General features: G+C 33.0%; 1 protein-coding gene across 3 annotated transcripts in view; it reads right to left on the bottom strand.

Annotated features, from left to right (window-relative positions):
- Positions 1 to 21,245: 21,245 nt before the first annotated feature.
- The window catches only part of Dgk (diacyl glycerol kinase 1), a 529,426-nt gene continuing 523,996 nt past the window's right edge, over positions 21,246 to 26,675 (bottom strand). For all 3 annotated transcript variants that reach the window (XM_072522519.1, XM_072522517.1, XM_072522518.1), the window contains one exon: positions 21,246 to 24,062. In XM_072522519.1, the coding sequence (XP_072378620.1) occupies positions 23,973 to 24,062 (90 nt within the window). In that variant the 3' untranslated portion in view covers positions 21,246 to 23,972. The remainder of the gene's footprint in view (positions 24,063 to 26,675) is intronic.

The following is a 26,675-nucleotide window of genomic DNA, read 5'->3' on the forward strand; positions in this document are numbered from 1 at the left end:
TTTTTTATCACATTGTGTGTTTATGTGTATCGCAGTTTAATATGGACGTCTTTAAATATGTTTCTTTAAAATGGGTTTTTTTAAATTTTACCTGTTCCAAAAAAGTTAGTAAAAAAAGTTAGTATATTCTCTTCTACAACGTCCACCAGAATAAGATAAAAATATTCGATGTAAATGATGCCCAAATAAATAAAAATATTTTCTGTACTAGGAAATATACTATAACATAACATTTTAGAGGTAATATTATATATGACATGCAAAGAGTGCATTTTTAGGGAGTATCTAACTTGAACTAAACTTAAATATCTTTAATGGTACGTCTTTTAAATACAGACTTATAGCTCATACATTTTTTTTAAATACATTAACAGGTGTTTTATGTGCAGACAGTATGTTTGTAATAAGAATCGATTGTGGACAAATCTGTAATAGAAGTGTAACATAAACTAACCTGAGAAAAATATACAGTATCTAAGAACAACAATTAAATCCGATCCCCAATTAGTAGTACTCGGGTCCAGCTCTGATTCAAAAATCGCATAAGAAGACTATGCTAATAATAATAAGACTAGAATAATACTAATTTTTGGTTTGTAAACCAAGAAAACAGCCAAAAATATCAATACTTTTAAAATAAAGTTTGTTGTGTTACACATAACTTGAAAACAATAAAAAACTATCTAAGATCCTCTATACTGGAGAAAATAGCCAACAATTTAAAGAAGATTATTTTTCCAAGAATAGAATAGAATATTAAAGGAACTGTCCAACATTCTCATCTCTCCAGCTTTATGTGGATAATTCCATGATGATAACAAGAAATGGTGCAGATATGCACCATTTCGCGACATAGAACGGCGGTTGGATCGGAAGGACCAGTGCAGATCTAAGGGAGTTATATGGGGAGCCCAGCGTACTAGTACTCATAAGAACCCAACGAATAAGACAGCTAGGACATATACAGACGATTACAGAAGATAGATTACCGAAAATGTTACATTTTCTTCTTCTTCTTCTTCTTCTTTGACTCAGACTCTGTCTGTTTTTCAATGTGCCTCCAGCAAGTTGTGGTTCCATCGTTTTCGTGGTCTTCCTACTGATCCTCTTCCTATTGGGGAACCGTCTCTTGCCGTCTTTACTACTCTATTTGTTGTCATTCGGTTTATATGATCGTTCCATTCTACTCTTCTATCTTTTACCCAGTCCTTGATGTTCTCCACCTTGCATCTATGTCGTATATTTGTACTTCTAGCTCTGTCCCATAGTGTTTTACCATCAATTTTTCTAAGTGTCCTCATCTCTGCTGTTTTTTATATCCTTTTTGTCCTCTACCTCAGGTGGTGTCTCTGCCGCGTATATCATTATTGGTCTGATGAATGTTTTGTAAATTCTGCCTTTCATTTCTTTTTCGATATTTTTATTTCTCCATATTGTTTCATTCAGACAACCTGCGGCACTGTTCGCTTTATTCACTTGATCTTTCATTTCTGTTTCGAGCTTTCCATAGCTAGATAATATGATGCCTAGATATTTAATCTCCATCACTTGTTCTATCGTCTGACCTTCCAGCTCCAATTTACATCTTAGTAAATAAGATGGCGATTATATTGAATTGGTGCAATATGCGTTATAAATCAGTTTCACTTTGAGAGAGTAGTATTGCGTCATCTGTTTGGTATCCTTCCTTCAGGAACTCAGGGAATCTCCTTGTCTTATCCCATTGCCAGATTCAATAGGGTCAGTTAGTTTTTCTAATTTTACTTTTATTGTGTTGTTTTGGTAGATATTTTCGATCGTTTTGATTATTTTTAAAGGTATCTCTATTGTGTATATTAAGTGGATAACGTCCTTTAATTTGAGGCGGTCAAATATCTTTTTAAGGTCCACGAAACAATGATATGCCGGTTTGTTGTATTCTAATGATTTCTCTTATATTCTCTTGTTCTCTATGTTGTATTCTAATGATTTCTCTAAATATAGCGTCTCTGCATGATCTTCCCGACCTAAAACCTTGTTGTTCTTCTTCTTGTGTTATAATTTCATTCAGTTTATTTGTTATCACTTTGGTTGATAATTTTAGTGTTGTGTTTAATAAATTAATTCCTCTGTAATTTCTGTTACTGTCAAGTACAATAGGAGGACGTCAGAGAAGAGGTCGACCCAGAACAAGGTGGTAAATAGATGTAGATGATCTAAAAAGACTCCCAAACATCCCAAATTGGAGGATGAAAGCAATGGACAAGAAGAATAGTCAATCAAGCCATATGCCTACTAGGCTAGACATGCTAATTGTTATTATTAATTCCAAATGATTTATATCTTACTAGCTGACCCGGCAAATGTTGTTTTGCCAAATAAATTATTTCTCGTGGATATTTTGGTAGCCGAATAAAAAATAGTTAACTTATTGTACATATGTGGGGTTGAGGTCTATAACTGAAAGAAGAATGGAGCACTGTGAACGATGACGTCTCACAACCAACTATTCATTATTGACTAATTGCCGCATTATTGTGAACATTTTTCGGTTGCTCTGGACTATGTCATTTGAAAGTATGAATTGAATGTGCGAATTGACTTCAGAAATAGGTTTGAATCTGGATCCGTACCTCTAAGTAAGCCGTACAATGGTTCAGGTAGCGTTTCAATTTCGGGAAGTTGCACTTTTCCTGACGCCTAACACATCCCGGCTAACTAATTTTTGAATTTAAGTGCATGGCAAGGGGGACTTTCTTGTCCACAGTACTAGTCTTCACTTTCTAATGAGAGTAATACTCAATATATGGTTCATACTTAAATGCTCGACGAAACGTGTCGAACGTACTTGATGGCTTTGTCGATTATTTGCTCTGCGAGTATTAACTTGGAACTATCGTGCTTATCTTTTTTCTAATCATCGTTGTTGAATTCGTTTAGCTTATGCTTCTTCTGATTTTGAATCACGTAATTACGCCATGCTCAAACGTATATTTTCATTATCTTGTTGGATTTGTTTTTTGTACTCTTCTATTTAGCATGATTGTAACTGTATTCGTTCCACGGCCCAAATTGTCACCTTAACGTCTTGCTAGCATTATTCACTGTACATCATATACAAACATATATAAAATTGAAGCAGTGGCGGTTCCACACATTTGCATAGGGGGTGTGACTTTTAACTTGGGGGGGTTCCAATGAAACACCAACCAAAAGATATACATAAGATAAACCCAAACTACATAAAAGACATAAATATTAGGTTTTCTTTAATTTTGGACCTTCTTGGAGAAGTTCACCATTTCCCTAGTGTATCCGTCACTGTATTGAAGTACCTAATGATGAAGAACAGTATACTGTTGTTCTGAAGCTATTTTCTTGTGGCATTTTAAATTAATTACTATTTAAATGGGAATAAGCCACAATTAAAGGTTAAAATACGTTTATTGACGTTTCAATTTCCACTTCGGAAATCGTTCTCAAAATACAAACATTAGTAAATTTATTTACTAATGTTTGTATTTTGAGAACGATTTCCGAAGTGGAAATTGAAACGTCAATAAACGTATTTTAACCTTTAATTGTGGCTTATTCCCATTTAAATAGTAATTAACAGTATACTGATAATGTGTTCGTTCTTTTATTAAATTTTATTTGCCAAATCATAATTAAGTAGAAAAAACATTTAAAGAGTGCCACCCTTATCACCAAGGGATATAAAAAGTAGCCTGCGATCTATTCTCAGAGTTATCGAGTATACATAAAAAAAAATATCAAAATTGGTCAAGCCGTTTCAAAGAAGTTCGATAACAAACACTTAGTCCATGTTGTGAGGTAGCTTTCTTAGGAAAAATGTTTATGATTCGGTTTATTTGCGGATTCTTCTTAAAAAATTTCCCCTTAAGGGTGCCGGGCGAAATTTTTTTAAACAAATTACAAAAATTTTGTTTTTTGCCCTCAAAAACATTTGTCCGGGTTTTTGTGTCATTTGAAACTGATATACGAATTATATTTAATTTTAGGTAATATTTACGTTATTAATATCATGAAATAATTCTAGTTTATATAGGGCTAAAGTATTTGGAAAGCATTATACTGGTGAACTGTTGTAAGATAGAATAAATATAAAACATCTAACACGATCGAAGCATAAAGAAGCAAATTGTTAGGCAAAAATTACATTTTATAATGTAATCTAATAATGGTGTGTACGTTTATGCTTGGGTTCCTAACGCTAGCATATTTATGAGATTCTAAAAGTAAAGCATAAAATTATTTTGATAAAATCAATTTTTAAATGTAGATAGAAACCTTTTTTTTAATATTCTGTATAAAAATTATGCATAGTAATAAATCAATCAGTTACTTGTATTCTATTGTCATGCCTTCCTTAGATTTTAAGTCAATTTTTACTAATTAATGAAGATGTTCTTAGATTCATAGCTGCACTTTCAAATTAATATTTTCAATTTATTAAACCGGTGCTGGACAAGTATGTATTTCATATTTCTAGAAAAACATTAAAACTTGACAAAAGTAACAGTTCTTAATCAGACTAGTTCTTCTTCTTCTTCTACTTATTCTTCAGATTAGTTCAATTAGAATCTTTTGTTGATAGATACTCAAGAAATATTTAAGGTTGGAATAAAATGTTGTGTGAAATTTGTTTTCAACGACTACAAAACAGCCTACGACTCTGTGAATAGAAGCGAAATGTTCAAAGCAATGGAAGAGCTAGAAATCCCAAATCAGTTGGTAAATTTAACAAAACTAACTCTTGAAAAAGTTGAATATAGAGTACGAATTCAGGGGGAACTTTCTGAACCTTTTAAAACAAATAACAGACTGCGCCAGGGAGACTCTCTCTCCTGTATACTGTTCAATCTGGCTCTGGAAAAAGTAATACGTATGCCACAAATCACAACCACTGGTTCAATATATAATAAATCCGTGCAAATCCTGGCCTATGCTGATGATATCAATATTGTTGGGAGAACGGAACACGCTGTACGAGAGGCGTATGTATCATTAAAAGAATCAGCTACAAAAATGGATTTAATAATAAACATCAACAAAACGAAGTATATAAAAATAAGCACGTAACCACAAGTCATACGACCACTTGTTATAGAAAACGACTTCATCGAAGCAGTGAACGAATTTGTATACCTGCGAACGCTTCTTAACACTGAAAATAATACTACTGCAGAGATAAACCGCAGAATTTGCACAGCCAACAGATGCTATTTTGGGTTCAATCTTCTCCTTAAATCCCCAGTCCTAGCATATGGTGCAGAGACCTGGACTCTAACAAAAAATAATGAAAACATGTTAGGATGTTTCGAAAGAAAAAGGCGAATCTATGGAGCAGTAAATGACAATGGAAAAGACGATACAACTTCGAACTTTATAGAATATATTAGAAACTTAATATCGTCAAACATATTAAGATAGGATGTCTGAGGTGGATAGGTAATGCGAATGGAACAAAATAACCCAGCTAGAAAAACGCTCCTTGATAGACCCATTGGTCAGAGAAGAAGAGGAATACCCAGAACAAGGTTCCTGGACATCGATGAAGACATGAGAAATATGGGAATACGTGCTTGGTGAAAGAAAGGCGATGAATAGGGACGACTGGAGAGAATTTCTTGAGGAGGCTAGGAGCCACGCAGAGTTGTAAAACCAGAATGATGATGATGATGAAATTTGTTTTTTGTTTGAGATATTGACAAAAATGATTACCTACTACAAATATTTATCAAGTCGTTTTTTACTTTTGGAATTTATTAGCGAGTTTACAAATTAGATAGTTATAGATTTATCTTAATACTTAACAAATGTTACTTGACCAGTTTTTATTCTATTCACTGCTGCAGACTAGACAACTAAAGCAATGCAGAATACATTGCTTCTAAACATTGGTAAAAAGGTCAACAATTTAAATATAATATTCAACGAGATAAAATACAGAAATCAAACTTGGCTAGTTTCAGTCGGTAAAGGCCATCAAGATATAAGCAATGACGACATTGTTTCAAATTTTGGGATTTTCATGGTTCACTGTATTATTTTGTATACTCAAACGTCTGAAGGTTTTTGGAAGGTAAATTAGACGAGTAGTGTTTATAAATATTAAAGAAGCTTTAACACATCGTTTCAGAAAAAAAGAGCTCTTGGAATTACTTTAAATTTGGATTTATTTTTAAACGTTTTAGTCTAGAATACTGTAAGTTCAATTTTAAATTCAGCGTTTTTGAGAAGATCTTATCTTAAGAAGCGACTTCTCATCTTTGGGAAGATTATAAGTCGCGACGATTCAAGAACAGTTATATATAATAGACAGACCATGCTAATTGCAATTGACAATATATTTCTAAACATTTTTGCGGTCTATCAATTTGGCAGTTGATTTACTTAACGTTGATCATGCGGGAAAACAGCCATACTTTGAGTAAAAGTATGCTAGGTTTTGTTGTACCCTCGGATTGTTCCTGCTGATCTTGGGTATAAATCATGTATATATACTCTTTTGAAATTGAGAATGTGTCTCTGACCTTCTAAGTCATTAATGTTGGTATATTTTTATTGCTGACTTCTTCTTTCAGTATTGGTAAACAGCGCCATTTACATTCTATTGATAAGTTTGCTACACATTTTTAGGGCTGCTTCTTTGATTCACCCCTTTTTGCTGTCTGTTTCTTTCATGGCTAGTGATAAATCTTTCCAATACACTATGTGCTTATTATTACAGGCATGTTTGCGTATCTGAGATCTGTCGAAGTGTCTGTTTTTAATATATAATTGATGCTCGGGTCTCAGTGCGTTGGTTCTTGTAATGTTGTTCCATGTTGCATGTTCTTATAATTTATTTATTTCCTAACCTTATTAATTTTTCTGATAAGCTTTTTACGTATGGTACTGTTGTTATCTTCAAATCCTTTCTTGTGAGCACTTCTGGATCGTTCTTGGTGTTTTGTTGTTTCCTTTGTGAACTTTGTTATTATTGTCACAAGAGTCACAATATCCTTGTCCTAATAATTCATTTTAGCAACATTTAACATTTTTCATATAAAATATTTAATTATAAATTCTGTTCAATCACAAATTAGTCCATTAATTTTTAATTTCACATTAATCTTAATTTCCTGAATTTGCATATTTTCACCGTGTATATTTGTGAAACATATCGACTAGTAGCTTAAATACAGTTTGTTCAACTTTCTGCAAACTATAGATTGCCCAATATTTATTGAGTAAATGCCTGTAATCATTTCCTCGGTTCAAATTATATTGGCCAGCTTTCAAAAGTCAAAGGTTTTTGTTCTATGCAGTGGGCAATACACTTATTTGACGAATCGTAGTATTTTAGTGCAATTATAGATATAGCTTTGGGACTAGGTTGGGACGCAGTCTATTATAAATTTTTACCTCAACAACAACTATAGTCTAATAATTCAGTAGCTGTCAATAAAACTATATTTTATTCCAGATTTCTATTTTATCGTCGTTGATCGAGAAGAATCGGATACAGGGAATTAGAAACAATTCGAATATTCGAATTTGTCCATTGGTTCTTCGAGCCGGATATAAACCAACGAACTATGAATATACAGTTATTCAAATTGCATGTTATCCAAATTTCACGGTTCGCAGACTAAATTCTGATTTATTACTTTGCATAAATATTCAGATTATAAATATTATATCTTAGATAGGCTTTAACTGGACTTCCTGCCAGCATGTTTTTAAAGTTGATGATATCAATCTTATCATTATTTTTAGTTTTAAGCTTGTTGCTAGATTTGTAAAGCAAATCGCAAAGTTGAAGTTGCAGTTTGAAATTAAAACTCTAGAAGAACGCAAACACATTATTTATCATTTTAACAAAAAATAGTGAACATATTTCATGTTTTTAAAAAAGTCTTCATCCAGCAAGTTACATCAATTTCACAAAAATATATTCATCACATTAAAATTAACATATATTCAGCTTAAAAGTAACAGTTTACATTTAAATCTACACTACACATGTTCCTAGGTTGTCCAGTTTTCATATTTCAGTGGTATTATAATGGGATGCTCCATTTAGCAAATTCGTCCAAAATGCCCACATATTCGAAAATATTGTAGTTATATATAAAAAAAGAGTTAAATGATTAAATTTAAAAAGTACAGAAGAACAAAACGCAAAAATATCGAAATAAACGATACAACTAACGTTATTATGTCACTGAAAGGGGAATGTTGTATTATTAAGAACTTTTAGTTAAGGGAGTAAATCCAGTTAAAAATTCTCAGTTCTTCAGCAAGGGAGTTGGAACGTAACTAAAATGTCAAAAATAAATGACTTATGAATTTGGTAACTGGAAATATACAGAGGATAAGAACGAAACAATTACAAATATTTAACAAAATCAACAAAACTGGCATTAATAGCTATCTTACAAAAAAACTAACAAGGAAAACAAGAGAAATTAAAAGATAAACGAATTACTGCATTTATACAACGACGTACATAACAGCGACAAAAAAAAAAGATGAGTTTCGTTTGCAATTCATTAGTAATGGAGAAAATGTATCAAACCAGGCAAGAAATAAACGGAAGAATAATACTAATTGAAGGTATAGTCCTACAATCAATTGAAGAAAGTGGCTCTTTGGCAAGACTTAAATGTTAAGGTGCGCTTACATGGGTAACAAAAATTGCTCAATTGTTAGCGAGCAGTTCATACTGCACTCTGCAAAATCTGAAAAACGGAAGCAAACTTCATTGTGTTGTAAATTAAATGATATTTTATTCAAAAACTTTATTAGAATGTCCCAAAGTGATTTGAATTTCTATAAATAAAGTTAGCTCATTTATTACGAAACAGACGACTATTATGGAAGAACCAATTCCTGCATTAACAAAACTTACCTTAACCCTTTTATTTCTAGCCACTGGAAATTAATACAAAAGTTTAATGTACCTGTTTAAAATTTCTTATAGTTGCATTTTACTATTGCAATAACGAATTGACTTGAATTTCTATATTTACTGGATATTCGGCAATTCGTATCAGCGACATTAAGCAATATGGAATATAGGATTAATTAGTAGCAATATTGCCAAAACAATTACCGCATTTTAAAATGAAATTGCTGCATATCGTTCTACTAATTACTCCAGCTTGATCTACTCGTGTTGTCAAGCAATTATTGTTCAAAAAATTTCCCGTATAAGCGCACCGTTAGTTTTTTTAGGATTGGGATTGACATATTTTATTAGAAATTAATTTTATCGTGATGTCTCTGCAGGTATCTTTGTAGTTCGTTCTGTGAATTTCTTACTTACCTTGCTTCTTGTTTTAGGATTATTCCAGGAATATAAGTAAGTGACTTTCTACGAATAATGCTGTTCCTGAATTAATTTCCTATATTCATACATATCATTGAACAATGATTCATGTTATCTAAAAAATTGTAATATCATTTTACGCTTTTACCACCTCATCGACAAAACAATCATTGGTCCCTACTATCAAAAAGCAAATTTGTGCTACGACGACGTTTGTGAAGATCATATTACCATCGAATCTTACTTGTTTTCATATTATATTTTTGTTGATTTTTAAAAATTAAATGATCTGATATTATTTACTAATGTATTGGGATTTAAAAAGCGGTTGAAAGCCCGATTTTACAATTCAGTGTTTAACTTAAGACAAAATAATAAGTTGAAGTAAGACGGTAGAAATTGATATACCAAATGGTAGAAGTGCACGATATCTCACGTAAAAAACCCGTCTTACAAGAGGAAAACAAATTATCTAAAAGATATATAATGGACTAAAGAACAATATATTCAACGGAAGCTGTGAGTCAAAATTCCATTTCAAAGGTGAAAATGGTATCATGTTAGCAAAGTTTGCCAAGCTAAAATAGTAACAAATGATGCTCGGTCAGTCTTTCTTAAAGGTTTATCGACAGGATTGTTAGTACTCTCAGGTAAGGAACAGCGCCTAATTGTCGCCCATATTGGCAGCGATACTGTTTGTAATGTTTTCTGCAAAGTGGTGCCCTTGTTTTTATATCGAAAAAAACAGAACAGGGCACTATAATGAAGACACGAACTCCACACGATTCGAAAAGTGGTTAGAGGACATTCTTCAGCGTGCTGTTAGTAACTCTGTTATAGTGTTGGATAAACCATCTTGTCGCATTCCAACGATCGAAAATCGGTCATTATAGCTAGCTACAAGAACAATTGTCATTTACAGACGATATGTTCAAAGCAGAACCAACGGCAATAATTAAGGAGGATAGCGGTAAATATCGTCGATATGCTTTTGCAATTACATTAATGTGGATTTAAATAAAGGGATATGTGGCTCAAGAGAACGTAATATTTAGAACTGGCGATGCAAGCGCCTATTACAAACTAATATTGATCATAATATACATTTCACAAATTAGAAAAAAGTTTTCAAATGATGCAAAGGTTGCCAATTTGAGTCCATAATACTGGTGTGTAGGAGATAGTCAATTTCTCACAATCTAAGTTCTAACTCTTTTATATAATTCGTCCAAATTTGAACTTTCAATTTAAATTTTGATCTAGATTGTGTGTATACAATCGTTGTATACTACAACGAATGAACAATTTATATTGTGCATATTCTCTTATTAATTAAATTTACATTTCTTATAAAGTTGACATTTTATACATATATCAATTTTCTTACTTAATTAAGGTTGTAGTTGCTGGCATAATTTTGATTTACTTTAGTTTTGACTTTAACTTTTGCTTGTATTGTGTGTTTATTGTTTGTTTCAGGTTGTTTTTAGCTTTTTGTTTATGTTTGGGAAAGTATGTAGTATTTATTTTTAAATTTTACATTTTTTTACTTTCTTTTACTGTACTTTAATATGATCTAATTTAATGGTATATATTCTAACTTATTTGTTTTAAAATATATTGTTTCCTGTTATTCAGTAAAATCTCATTGTTAAACTGGCTCAAACACATTTAGTTTGTTCAAAGAATTTGACTTCTTTTGTTATTTGGAAATTATGTCGCCATTCAAAAGCGCATTACAATAGCGTTGGTTTATGGCATGCACTTTTCCCACGAACCGTTGACCACCTAAGCGTGGCCAGAGGGTTCTTTCTGACCATCTCAAGAGCTACCGAGACAGCGTACAGTAAGCACGGGACGTTCCTTCTTTTTGCGTCTCGGATGGCGTCGCGACGGTCAACGCTACTAATCTACTCCACTGGCTACGATTAAATATACGAATATACCAATGGGTAACTCTATGTTCTTTTAACTAACTCATTACGGTCAACAGTAATGAGTTAAAGCTAGTTAATTCTCGCAATTTATTCACAATTAAATATTTGCTATTTTCGCTACTTTTATTTACAGTCAAAATATCACATTTTTTCTTATTATTTAACATTTTCAATATTTCATTATTATTCTAATATCATTTAACCAGCGACTTCTTAAGTATTATAAAAAACAGTTTATATTAAAACTAAGAACTTTGTACTGTGCCCTGATGATGGGGCATATATTGTAAGCCTCAAAACTGATTTTAATCCTAATGAAGCCTAAAATTTAATTACAATAAAAACTACCTAAAATTGTGAGAAATTGACTGTCTCCTATACACCAGTGAAAGAAAGTTATTTTCACTTTTGGATTATTTATTCAACTATTTATTGATCTTTCTAAAATACATAAGGGGCATATTTATGCCTAGAATAAAATTGTTCAACAATCGGTATACTTTTCATGTGGCAGTTAATTATCTAAACAAATTATTTAAAAAACTTTATTAACCACCTGTTTTAATTGTTTATAATAAATTTCACAAACAATACATTTACGTGCCTTTTTGAAACGCCACTGATAGAGAATAAACAATTAAGGATACAGATAATTTGTGCCGACCAAATTTTAATTTGATAAAACGCATCCTGAATACGTGTGTTGTTACAGCTGGCTCACTGTAAAGGACCGCTTATTATATATTGAAATGTAAGGGGAGCTGCTACAATATTGTGAAGGCATAATATTTTGATTTTCTTATTAGCAAAGACGTATTTAATTTGACCCCTGTCCCGGTAGTAGATTCTCTTACATGTAGGCGCTATCCTCCTCAATTTCTTGTTGTTGTAAGAATAGTCATGGGGCCTAGGTAGCTCAAGGGTGAGTGTATTTGTTTTTGATGCTGACTGATGTAGATTCGATGCTCGCTACAAAAATCGCTTAATTGGTCGGTTCCAACGCCCAAAAAAACCATTAAGTCGTAATCTGTCTAGTACAGATCCTCTACTTAGTCGTTCGGATTCGATTGCTTCGTTAAATAGTAGGTCCTCTATCTTCTTCTTCTTCAGCCTTAAGTAATCCAACTTTGGGCATATACCTCCCACAAATCGATCCAGTGTTTTCTATTTTCCGCCACTTGCTTCCAGTTTTGTCCTCCGATCTTCTTAATATCATCAGCCCATCTTATTTGTGGTCTTCCTCTGCTTCTATTTCCTAACCATGGTCTCCATTGTTGTATTTCGTGGTTCCATCTTTTATCCTTTAGTTGGGCATTGTGTCCTGCGAAGCTCCATTTTAATTTGGCAGCATGTTCTCCTGCGTCTTTTACTTTGATTTTGTTTCTAGTCCATTTGTTTGTTTTTTTTTTGTCTATAAGTCTCACCCCGAGCATTGATCTTTCCATCGCTCTTTGTGCTTTTACTATTTCATCCATATTAGACTTGATGAGTGTCCACGTCTGTGAACCATACGTGAGTATAGGGAGGATACACTGATCGTTAGTTCTGGTTTTCAAATATTGTTCTATTTTAGTGCTTTTCAAGATCCAACTCAGTTTTCCAAATCCTGCCCATGCTAACCTTATTCTTCTGGTAATTTCGGCAGTTTGATTTTCTTTGTTAACTTTCATTATCTGTCCCAGGTAGATGTATTCGCTTACTATTTCTAAATTGATGTCGTTCAACGTTATTTCTCTAATGTTCGGTGTATTTGTCATTATTTTTGTTTTTTTTTTCAAGTTCATCTTAAGACCTACTTTTTCCGAAGTAGGTCCTCTATATATATATATATATATATATATATATATATATATATATATATATATATATATATATATATATATATATATATATATATACATATGCAGTAAAGGTACTCTACAGAGATAAACGCCACAAGGAGTTGCCTATGTTCAAATTTGGGTATGCCACCTTAAGAAGTTTTAATTGGAACTTATAGACAAATGACTCTGATGTTACAACCAAGGAGAAATTGACATTTCTAATTGGAATATATAAAAATAAGTCTGGATTGACTGAAACCGTTCTGAAACACAAACCGAAAACACAATTAACATGGAAGTAGTAGGCGGGTATAGTGATGATAGATGATACATTAAGCGACAATGAATACAGATTGAAGGCCTTTGTTAGACGCACTAGGTGTAGATATTAAATGGGTTACCATAACTTCGACCATAAACTGAACACAACTTACTATAAAGATAAAGTAAGTAAGTAATAGATTATTTTATACAACAATAAACCTCGAGAATAAAAACGTTGGACGTAAGAGTATATAGAAGACCAGAATGTGGCAGTGACCACTGTCTTGTAAAAGCAAGATTTCTATTGTCATATAAAAGAAACCAGATAAAAGAGGAAAATTTCCCGGACATAAAGCTAGCAAGTATATATAAAATATAACTTACAAAGTCTCAAACATGAAATAAGAAAATTTGCTACGTGATAATAAAGCAGAGCAAAAAAATATATAGGTAAGACCGCAAAGGAAGCATTAGGAATAACTGGCCAACAGAAACAACTAGGTAAAGCACGAATGCTGATAAAAAGGAATAGAAGAAAAAGTTTCTAAAAAGAAGTTAGTATATTACATATATACCTACAGCTATAGTTAAATGACATTAAGAATAGAAAAAAATATATGTAAGATGAAATAGGGACATAAAAAGAGGAAAACATACGTTATTACAGGCGTTATTAAAAAAAAAAAACAAGATAACATTAAAGCCAAAATGTGTCGAAAACTTACGAATGTTCAATCCTCTGTTATTAGATTGATGATGATGGCGATGAAAAACGTATTGAAAAACTACAATAGTTTCAAAAGAGTTTGCAACACGCAGACTCAATTTCAAGATGTGTATACTCAAAGTATACTTATACTTACCGAATATTTTCCAGAGAAAAATGAAACTCAAGACATCGATCTAAGATTTAAGATTTAAATGTATTTTGCATAAATTAATTGTACTTAAACTCAAATATTAAATACTTAACCATCGTAAACATAGTTTATACACAGACGCATAAGCGTATATATTATATACAAGGTGAATAAAAAATTAAAATTTGCTTCTACAAAAGTTTAAATATTTGGCAGTTATATACAAGTTATCTAATCGCTACTAGGGAAGATACGTTAAATTTCTTTATAATATATAGTTTCATTTGGAATAGTTAGTGTTTTTTAAATTTGTTTTTAATTTTTTTAATGTTACTTCTGAACATTTTTTGTCCACCTTGCATGGTTCATAAATGCCTAATTACAATAATCAACAATAGATATATAGTTTCCACAAAATTTTACTTATTATTTTCATGTTTCTACAGCTTTCAGTTCTAGAATGTTCTTATAATATATAATTTACTAAATTTCTAATATCTACTTGTACCTAAAAGTGTTTGAGAAAGTTGTATGTATATTAAATGAGGATTGACTTGGCCCCTACTTGTTAGGCAACACACGTAACATTGTTTAACGTAACATAAATTCTAGCGTGGGGTGTTATTTCAGTTTCCATTGTGGAATAAATTACTTCTTTTTTATAGGTACCTTCTAAATATAGTATACATTTACTTTGTAATACATAAAATTGTAAAAATATATGTAACTCATCGTTTTTTGTGGTGCCAATCCTTTTGTACATAAAAATTTGCATGGCAATTTTCAATATACTAGTTAATGCTGGAAACAATTCAGTAGTTGGTACATTAAACCAGATTTATGAGTTTTAAATCCATTTTCTTCTAGCTATTCTTTCAGATATATCTTCCAGACTGTAGTAGATATTAGAGATTTAATAATTTTTTATTTAGTTTAATTCCTTTAACAACACAATAAAAGCTATAATATTTAACCCCCTTTTATTTAAATGCGAGATTCATAAAGAAGATTTGTACGCGTGCATAATATTAAAAATATTTGTGTTACCTACTTAAGACTATAATTCGAGATTTTTATTTAGCATTTGGCTGTATAATCTATTCTGTACGGAATGCAATACCATTGTTGTAACGTTACAGAATATTAATGAAGCCTATGAACCTTTCCACACCAATTTTATTTTATTGAAAAATTGCTTATTAATTTTCAAACCACGATTTCACAGAAAGTAGCTAGTTATGACTTCTTAGTGCAAGATATGGCATCGAGGTATACTTACCGTTAACAGTTTAAGTTTCGAAGTTGTTCATTACAGTAATGGAACAACGTTGCCATATGATGCATCGTTAAAATAAGATACACACAAGTCCCCTGGCTTTGTCTCGCTATGACGTCATGCGCAAAGTCGATTAAAATTAGAACGGCAAGTGAGCATATCTTGTTTGTTATAGTATCATGGGCAAAGACTACCCAAAAAAAATTGCTCCCTTTTTTTTTCTCTCTTTTTGTAGCATCACAACCCTTCGTGAATGTTTTCTGTCTATGCGAATTTCCTCCCCCTAGTTCATACTTTGTCCTCATTCGGTTTATACCGGAGCATGGAGAGTTTTTATAAATATTTTACTACTTATCTCTACAATTGTGTCAATGTGTCAATGAATTGGAAGCACAGACACATAAGAATAGAATATGAACAATTCAACTTGAAATATTAACAATTGCATATAAAAAATGTAGTATATTTATGATTACTGTAAGAACGCAATACCATTTTGGCAGTAAATTCAACATAACTCCTCTTTCGCTGAACCAACTACAAGTGTTTTTTGTCGCAAGGTTTTAACTAATTGACATCCATGTTCTGTATTCACAACAGGTAGTAAAATCTACTGGTTCACAAAAAAGACTCCATACGTAATTACTCTTGAGTGACAAGTACTCTGAGGTAGTCTTATCCTAGTCCTAGGCTGACATATTAAAATATGCCGATCTATGATATGCTACACCTAACTAAAATTCAGAGATAAAATATTAAAACAACCAAACAACTCCTATCTAAAAGGTACAGATTAAGTGAAGCCGAGTGCATTATTTGCATATAGGCTTCAAACAATTTTACAAGTAATGACTTTTATTAGTTTGATTTCTTTGCTAAAACTAAAAACATAACCTAAAAATAATATTATCGACTTAAATTAGATAAGAAAGGTTTTCCAGCGAATTCAATAATTGTTTTAATATGATCATTGAGTAACAAAAACCAACCTAGTGATTAATAGAATTGCATATATGTCTTTATGGAGTTTCATATGCATTCGCAAGTATGGAAAGATTCATAAGCAATATTTCTAATGTAACGTCAGCCTTTAGCAGATCAAAGTACAAAGTAGATCATACCTACTATAACTAATAGTTTTATAATATTTTATGTAATATTTTTGTATCCAAATTTGATAGAGGGTTAAATAAATTAAAATCGCAGATCGTATGAAAATTAAGTTCCTACTCGCCTAATAATGGTGTACATTGTTTTAAAGGAATTCAGTTCAAGCAAAATATGGTCCCTATAGTTTTTCTAGACAGTATACTTAACTGTTTAATTCTTGTTTCTAACAGATATTCTATAAAAGATTTTACAGCTAAAATTGATATATTTCAAATATTTCAACATTTTGAAAACTAACTGCAAGGTCTAAAAGACTCAACATACTACTGTAAATTCTAAAAACTATTTGCAGTGGTGATTTAAGATTTAAAAAAAGCGTGTCAAATTGTAAAATATTAAATTAGACCAGACTTAATGTAATAATTGATGAAAGAAAGCATACAAAAAATAAGGTTAGGTTCAATATGAGCGGGTGCTTAATTCATAGACATATAATACAAACAGACTGAGCGCTGCAATACACTCGTGCTGCCCCAGGAAATGTGCATCCCTTTTTAATTTGCCAGGTTTATCGACCACGTGACCTAAATAACCAATCAATGTCACCTCGGGGGAAAAAATAAGGGTCTAACCACCTTCTGATATCCCCGGGTGCTCTGTAGAGGGCTTCGAATATACTGTCGAGAGCTCCTCTACTTAAGTCCATTTACGGGATATGGACTTGGAAAATATTTATCTTCGGTGTCCTGCCTTGAAAAAGACAAGATATATCTTACATGACAATTTCTTCGTCGAAATAAAACACCAAGTTAAGTTGAAACAATTCTCAGCCACAGAGTATGGAAAATAAATGCAGGAAGCAGAGCCCCGAGAGCACTAAGCTCTCGGAGAGCCCGTGAGGGACTGATCTGGCTGACCTGAAAATCGCCAATATTTATATGTGCTGTTCGAGCGATAAATAGGGATTTCCAGGTCAAGAGCCAATGGGAAAATTCGAGGCGGTGCGATGCGCATCGAAATGCGTACTAGTCCACAGACTATGGCATTCGATGACATGAAAAGATCACGTGGTCGATAAACCCGGCCCATTAGAAAAATATGCAGGGACTGCTTTGCGTCAGTTTTCTCTGTCGCACTGGGGTTATGCGTCTGTATTGCACCCCCCTTCCAGTAGGTCATAGTGTAAGATCTTCCCTGTACATTCTTAGGTTATTGTTGTCCCTTCAGCACAGCCTTTTTAACAAAGTCTATTATGGCCTTAGGTGACACTTTTACGTAGTCATAGGGCTAGAGTTTCTTTTACTATAAGCCAACACTAACTAAACATATACAGGAAGAGCGTAGAAGCTTTTCGATGTTTACAGATATTAAGTAGCTTTCTTTGGATATTACCTACCTCCTTCTTCGCATCGAAGAAGTAAGTTATTAAATTTTGGAGAAGCATTTCTACTTGATTCTCAACTATTATTACTACATGTAATAATACAAGAAAACATGTAAGGAAAAAGGGTAATAGAAGAAAAAGGCTGTCATGGCTGAGAAATTTGGAGAAGTGGTTGTGATCTAGTTAAAACAATTATTGCAAGAGCAGCAATATAGTCAGAATGCTGTATATTCTCCCATAGGAGACAACATTTAAAGAAGACAATACCCAACTATGCTATGCTTTCAAGCCTTTCAATTCTTATTAAGTTTGTTCGATTCTTGTTTATTTTGCAGTCGAATCATACAATGGCTTATTAGACAGACTTACGTAAGTAATATAAATCAACTATGACCAGTCATTAACGTGGTGTACTACCTTACATATAATTTTATTGGAGAGGAAGTTTGTTTATTGAGGTTTATTTGGAGAAATCGCATGGATCATCTTCAAACTGGCTTATAAAATAAAGCTTTTGTTTTGACAGCGTGTGGGACTGGGCTGACCACGCCAACGTGCCTCAAATACGGCTACCACGGAGGATAACGTGAAAAAAATCCAGGATCTCGTATTGGCAGGCCGCCAATTGAAGGTGCGATATAGCTGAGACAGTAAACATCTCAGAAGACCTCGTGGGTTATATCGTGTATGAAATTGTGGGCATGAGAAAGTAACCGTGAGACCACTTTAGAGCAATGTTTGATCAATCAATTAGATTCTGCGTCGTTTCGTGACCGTCGACGAAACGTGGATCCACTGGTACCCACCAGAGACCAAGGAATTTTACACGGCGAACATGCTCCGAAGAAGGTGAAGGCTGTCCTATCGGCCGGAAATGTGATCGCCACCGTTTTCTGGAATCTACAAGCTGTGATCTACATCGACTACCTGGAGAAGGGCAAAACGGTTACAGGGTTTTACTATGTCGAATTATCGGACCAATTCGAGCTAAATCGAGCGATATCGAGCTAAAAGGAGACTATGTTGAGAAATAAGTCACCACTTTTCCAAAATGTTTATTTTTCTTTTGTAGGCTACGTAGGTTGTTTTGCATATATCTATAAACACAAAAAATATATAGACTTATTATTAGTATTTTATTGATTTTCAAAATATGTTCCACCAAGATCGATACACTTTTGCGTACGTTCAAACCAATTATTGGTAAAACAGTTATTCCAGTCTTCAGTTGACACCTGCAAAACCGCTGTTTAAAGACATCGATTGCTTCTTCTGGAGACTGGAATCGCTGCTCACGTATTGAATTGTTGATCTTTGAAAACGTAAAGAAGTCGTTGGTACTTAGGTCGGGGCTATACGGTGGATCGTTTAACAATTCGATGTTTTGAAGCTACAAAAACTGTATTGTCTTTTCGGCAGTGTCAGCACTTGCATTGTCCTGATGTAAGATGATACGGCGTTGTGTGTTGCTTCGTAGGAGTTTTGCGATAACTTCTGGTAAACAAACAATTATATACTAATCAGAAGTAACAATCCTTCGATCTTCTAAAGCAAATGTAGCCAGATAACCAGATTTTGACACAAAAATTACGACCATTTTCTTTGACACACTTCCAAAAGGGATCACTTTTGTTGGTTTTTCTTCATCGTGAAAAACCCACACAGCGGATTGGCGTTTATTTTCCGGTTAGTACGAGGTTCATTGCCACTAAAAATACTATAAACGTTTTGGGTATTCTTTGCTGAGCCACTTTTTGCTCTTCTGTGAAAAACGAGGGATCCAACGGGAAACCAACTCCGTAACACCCAATTCTTCATGTAGGATCTTCTGGATCGACGTCTTTGAAATGCCCAAAGATGCCTCTATTTTCTGGTATATTATACGGCGGTATTCCTTAATTAACTGACAAACCGTATCAATGTTTTGCTGTGTGACTGTTATTTTGGATGGACCTGGCCTGTATTTGTCGCTGAGACTGGAGCGACCATGTTGAAATTCGCAACACCAGCGGAAAATAGTTGTCTGCTGTGATTCTTTATTCTCAAATACAGAAACCATTTCAGCGAGACATTGCTGTTGGAATAATCCTCTCCGAAAATTGTAAAAAAATAGTGCTCGAAAATGTTCTCGGCTCAGATCCATTTTTCGACCGACTTTTGCTAATTTCAAAAATTCACTGTATCCACACAACTTATTGTATCGCAATGAAATTCTCGATTTATGTAAACAAAACATTGAGGTTACATTTGTGTTGGAAGGTTTTATTGGTGGCGCCCTCTAAGCGGCTATATGCAAACGTATGTACTTCGGGAATATGCGCGCCGTGCCGTATTTCACCAGTGGAAAAGAAACAACTTTTATTGGAAAGTTGTGTAGGTACATTATATAGTATTATTGTATATTTTTTCATATATCAAATATAAGTTCAGTAATATTTCTATTGAACCATAAGTAATATCTTCAACCATAGCTTTCATGTTATGTATTCTTTTATAATAAGGTGATTGTTTTTGATGATATATCAATTTGGTCAAGTTATGGCAGTCTTTTTGAGTTTTACAATTTGCAGAAATAATTGGATGAAAAGTCTATTATTAGTGAAATAATTTGGAAAAATTTTGATAAAAGAAAAAAGTATATATCACTTCTATACTCTTAATGTTTTCAAAATGTTTTCAAAAGGTTGAAGTATTCAAAAACTGACCCAAGCAAAATTTTCTATGTCGTAATAATTTAATGAATCGAAAAAGCGTCAGCTACAATTATCTATCTTAACATTTAACGAAAATAAATAAGTAGAAACATCTAAGTAGTTAACACGTAAACAACAGTACATAGTCTTTTAATTTATACACTTAGAAAACACACTACTGCTACCAGTTTTCATAATGTAAACAAAACAGTTATAATTTTTTCGACTCGAATGTCCCAAAATTAAAAATTTTGGTTTTTAAATAAATATAAAAAAATTAGTCTTTAGCCACGCATATTCTACTGCATATTCATAAATGGTTAATAGTACTGTACTAGTATTGTTTGATGAATTTGTTTTTTATTGTAAATAATTTATGATTCACCAATCTGGATTTAACTTGTTTAACCTTGGATTTGTGATCAATTTGCTTCGCTGCGGAAATAAGGTAGAAGATAATTTAAGGCCGATTAATAAATAAAATATATAATAAATTAAATAAACTGTAAAAATATGGATACGGTATTACTGATAGGGATATAGAGAGCAATATTGTGGGGGTTGTGATATCCCGGACAACTTTCAGGTACATCATAATCATCATCAATCAGCCCTGAGTTGTCCATTGTTGAACATAGGCCTCCTCTAGACTTTTCCATCTGCTTCTGTTCTGCGCCTCTGCTATCCAATTGGTCACGATTCTTTTGAGGTCGTCGGTCCATCGCGTTGGGGGTCTTCCTCGGCTTCGCTTGCCAGCCCGTAGTCTCCACTTAAGCAATTTTTTTGTCCAACTGTCGTCTTTCATTCTTGCAACATGTCCTGCCCATCTCCATTTTTGCCTTGTAATATGTTCGATAATGTCTTCCACTCCGGTTCGTCTACGAACTTCCTCGTTTCTTATTCTATTTCTTAAGCTTATTCCAAGCATTGATCTCTCCATCTTTCGTTGTGTCCTTCTCAATTTTTCGGCTGATGTTTTTGTGAGAGTTAAGGTTTCTGCTTTGTATGTGAGAACTGGTAGAACGCACTGGTTAAAAGCTTTTCTTTTTAAATGGATCGGTACAAATGGATTTCAGGCACATGGAGATAGCTAAACATATCAAGTTCTCCTATCTGGCTAAGAAAGGGTACCTCCCGTTAAGATGGGCAGAATGCCTCACTCCCAGAATTCAATTGTTTTAATTTTTTTACATTCTTGATTAAAAAATAAGGCTCAGCATAATTTTAGCTCACCAACCTGTGAGCTGTTAGAAACAGCCCAGATGAAAATACTTAGAAAAATTGATGGTAAGACACTATGGAACAGAGCTAGAAGTACATACGACGTAGATGCAAGTTGGAGAACATCAAGGACTGGGTAAGAAATAGAAGAGTAGAATGGAACGATCATATAAGCCGAATGACAAAAAATAGAGTAGTATAGACGACAAGAGACGGTTCCCCTATAGGAAGACGATCAGTAGGGAGACCACGAAAACGATGGAACGACAACTTACTGGAGGCACATTGAAAAACAGACATAGTCCTGTCTATATAAAAAGAAGAAGAAGAAGATTTTATAGATAATAATACGAAAATGTTAAGAACCAAAGTAATTACTTACCAAGGATGATTCTAGATTTCTTGTTCTCACCGACTCAAAACACAAGCGACCATAAGAGCGATATTGTAAAATGAAGGTGCAAGAGTTTGCAGTTCAGATATTGTGTCCACATTTGATATCTGTTACACATTAGAGGAACTATAGGCACTTAGTCAACTAACCCCTTTAGTCAACTAGCCCCGGTTTGCCCTATATACATAACCTAAAAATGCGTATAACCTTTTTTTGGAGGTGGATGCAGGACCAATTTTTTTTTATTTTGTATATTTGATCAAAAGTTATATCTCTAATTTTTTTTTCAGATTTTTTCGTATGGTGCAACATCTTCAAAAATCCAAAAAAAATTGTTTTTGGAGGGTTTGGGGGATTTTTCTTCTTTTTATCAAAATGGATCAAATCAAGGTTTTTTTATAGGTTATATATTTTAAATTAAAATCTTTAGAACATTCAAAAATTGAGCGAAACTTCTTTGAACCCCCTAAAAACCATGTTTCCAGGATTTTTAAGGGTTTTGGCGGGGTTAATAATTTTATTTGAGAGCGAAATACACTGAATAGATTTTTTCATATTTAAACATTTTATGTGATTAAAAAATCACTGCTTGTTATAGTATCATGATAAAGTCCGTCATCTTTGGACTGGTAGAAGCCAACAAAAGCCAGCCTTTATTCTCTTAACGTCAACTTCTAACCTTCTAGAAGCATGCAGTCATTAATTATTTACTTCTTCGGCCATCATCATCATCATCAGTGGCATTACAGCTCGCTATGAGCCAAAGCCTTCTTCAGAACAATCTTCCATTCGCCCCTGTCTCTGGCAACTCTTCTCCATGCTTTAACTCCGATGGATTTTAGATCATCCTCTATGTTATCTTGATACCTAAGTTTTGGTCTTCCTCTGGCTCGTCTTCCCACTGGTCCTCTTCGGTCGAAAATTTTTCTGATCGTTGCATCTTCATCTCGCCTAATTACATGTCCTACCCATCGAAAGCGTGCTAATTTAATACATTTTACAACGTCAGGTTCCCCAAAACTTCTATATGACTCGGTTATATAACCAACTATAACTAAGTTGTAGCGACTACGCCACAAACCCTGTTCGTGGATTTCTCCATATATTTTCCTTAGAATTTTTTCGGCTTTTACTTCTTCGGCCATTAACATCAACAATGATTAATTTTGGTTACTCTCTAATTATCTAATTGCGATTTATTCGTGGTATGATTAAACTTTAGAAATCAACTGAGGTATCTACTGGGATGACCACAGTCTACTTTGACTTGATAAGCTGAACAGGATAACCTAAAGATGTAAACTGAATGTCATTAAACGGAACGTATTTGCCAAGCTCTACTGTTAACAAAAACGTTGCCTCTGAGTTCAGTCGAGTGCTTTCAGACTTGAAAAATACTAATAATGATCGAAACCTTACGAATTTTGTTAAATTTTATATACAACTAAAAAAATATAAGTATAATATAATTTTTAAATTTGAGACATCCAGTCGATAAATATGATTTGTTATTTATGTATTTGTACAACGGAAAAATAAAAATAATACTGACACCATGTATAACTTTACACAAAATATATAGCATAAATAATATTATTGTCATTTTTAAAAATTAAAAATATTCGAAGACTAGAGATTAAGGAATAATTTGAATATTTTAATATCACTTTCAGGTAAAGGTTAATAGGTTTCTACCTACGGAAGAATCTGAAGAAGCCTTTGCCTTTCTCTGTAGGAGGTGCCATCAACATCGGCACTTGGTTCTTGTGAGTGATACGTATCTAAAACATTTGTAATTTTATAATACACAAAAAATGTTAATCAATATAATATTATTTGTAATTGCATATACAACATTCAATATGTCGTCGACTGTATGCAATAGTGAACACAAAAACTGGTAATTTTTCAAAAATGGGGTTTAAAGTTTTTTTGCCAATAATTTTTTCTTATTTGTTTTGGGATTTTTGAAAAAAAAATAAATTTTGGTTTATTTGGGAGAGCCTTTAATAAATTGTAATACAGAATTTTGAATTCAACCCTTATTTTGAGTTTTGCCACTATTGAACATCAACATTTTGTCTTTCAAGACTAATTAAAACTGGCATTTTTTTGTTATTCCTATAAACTGAAATAAAGGTTCAATAAAGAATACTTCTTCTTCTTCTCGTGCCACTCCTAGCGGAGATTGGAAATCATCATGGCCACTGCGACTTTGTTAGCAGCGCGCCTAAAAAGTTCAATCGAACTACACCCGAACCATTCACGTAGATTACGAAGCCACGATATTTTTCTTCTTCCCACGCTTCTTTTGCCCTTAATTTTGCCCTGCATGATATTTCTTAAAAGTTCGTACTTTTCACCTCTCACAATGTGTCCCAAGTATATAGAATACTACAAGTTACTTATCCGAGAAAATGTGTTTATTAACAACTATAAGAAGAACGAAATAAAAAAATATATATTAATAATAATAGGAAAAGTTACGATTAACAATGCTTTAAATGTTGGTAGAAATCAGCGTGAATTGGTGGAACACTCTTGTCTTCACAAAGATAAGTAAGGTATTTTTTCTTCTTTTCAATTTTTGGCAGACTGCCATTGTTTTCTATTTTTTTCTAGTTCTATAGTATCCAAGTTTTCCAAACCTTTTCTTGTTTTTTTTTCTTGGTGGTATTAACAACTGATCTGTACTCCACTTGTGCAAATGAAGTTTTAAAATAGTAGTGAGTACCAGATGTTTTTACATGAATTTCACAATAATTGTTGAAATTAAAAGTACTTCCTTGAACATGTTCATTGAAAATTGTCGCTCTTTTAGTATTTTACTTTTTCAGGTCAAAAAAATGGTTATGACATAATTCGTTTACTTCGAATGGTTGTTTGCAACGAGCAGTTTGGATTAGCATAGCGTAATAAGTCGGTAGATAAATAGGCCCTCCTTTTAAAGCTTTAGTGATATTTCTTTCCATTAAAGAATGACAGCTGTCACCCTCATTTTAAATGTGGCCGAGAACTAAATAGCGATGAGTTATAGAAGAAATTTTGAAATAAGTTACAGCGTACTGATACATTGAAATTAGGTACTCGTTTTTTCCTTGGTCACCACAATTGTTTGAGTAAAATATGAATTTCAAATCGTCAGAATAGTTTTTTTCCAGTCCCTTTTTCAGAAGTTCACATATAGGGAAATGATATGTTGATAGCTTAGATTTATAATAGAAAGCAGAAACGTCTCCTTTTGGTGGCGATAGAGCAGCTTGTGGGTCAAAACAAGAACTTTTTGTAAGTTAGTCAGATTCTCGTGATTTTAGCTTCCGGCTTAAGTTTTTCTCCTTATGATGGTTATTATAAGCATCTTCTAGGTGCTCAAATTTTTGCAATTTTCACAATACCGACATTAATCTTTTTTTGGAGAAAAGAATGCATAGTTAAATATATAATTACAAAGTTTACGATATAAACGAATTTTTACAAATTCGTCATTGTCTCTTTGGCAATCAGCTTTATAATCATTGTACAGATCTGTCAATGTTTTGCCTTCTTCTATATATTTTTTGAGGTACTACTTCGACAATAGTGACTCTCCATTGTCAGAATTGAAGAAAGGTGAACCCTGTTCATAGTTTCGCTACAAAATGTTTTATACATGCTATGTTTACCTCTTTGATCGTTGCTATACATCTATCGTAACTCCAATGGTGGATATAAAAAATCTTTTGCACACTCTTTTTTTTCTGATCACGGTTTTTCAAATAAAATGCATGATTATAACCACGGCTTGATGTGTCACCTTGATCTGTATATCGATATGTTGGTTTAATTATAGACATGGATTTTAGAATGTAACTTCGTTGTTAATTTATATTTCCCATTGCCCAATATTTTTCAAAGATCTGTGTTCTTTCTTGTATCGTGAATTTTTTATCACATTTCAGACTACATGGATTGCAAGATGGACCTAATTTTAAGCCTATACAAGATTACCGTTAACATTGGTGTATTTTTGGCCTGACATTCTAAAAAAACTTTCTGACAGTTCTCTTTTATTGGTCTGGACAAGCCTTCTTTTTCCTACTTTTAGGTTTATTAATCGTCACGTCTTCTGGTACTTTAGCCTCCATATTTCCATCAGAGACCTCTGTAAATGTAGAAAATACATCATCATCATCATTCACGTAATGAGGGTCCGCATCAGAACTGAAATGGGTTTATTTTTTGTTTAAAGCGGTAGATGTAATCAATAAATCGTCTAAAGTTTTCTACTAAATCAATTATTTGGAATTATACATTAAAATAATATTGATATTATTACTTACGTTACTCCGGCTTGAGATAGGATTAATTCACTTCCTTTCTGATAACCCTTTTAATCTGACAATTTTAAAACAATA

Source organism: Diabrotica undecimpunctata, chromosome 2 (genome assembly GCF_040954645.1).
Source record: "Diabrotica undecimpunctata isolate CICGRU chromosome 2, icDiaUnde3, whole genome shotgun sequence".
NCBI classification, from domain to species: domain Eukaryota; kingdom Metazoa; phylum Arthropoda; class Insecta; order Coleoptera; family Chrysomelidae; genus Diabrotica; species Diabrotica undecimpunctata.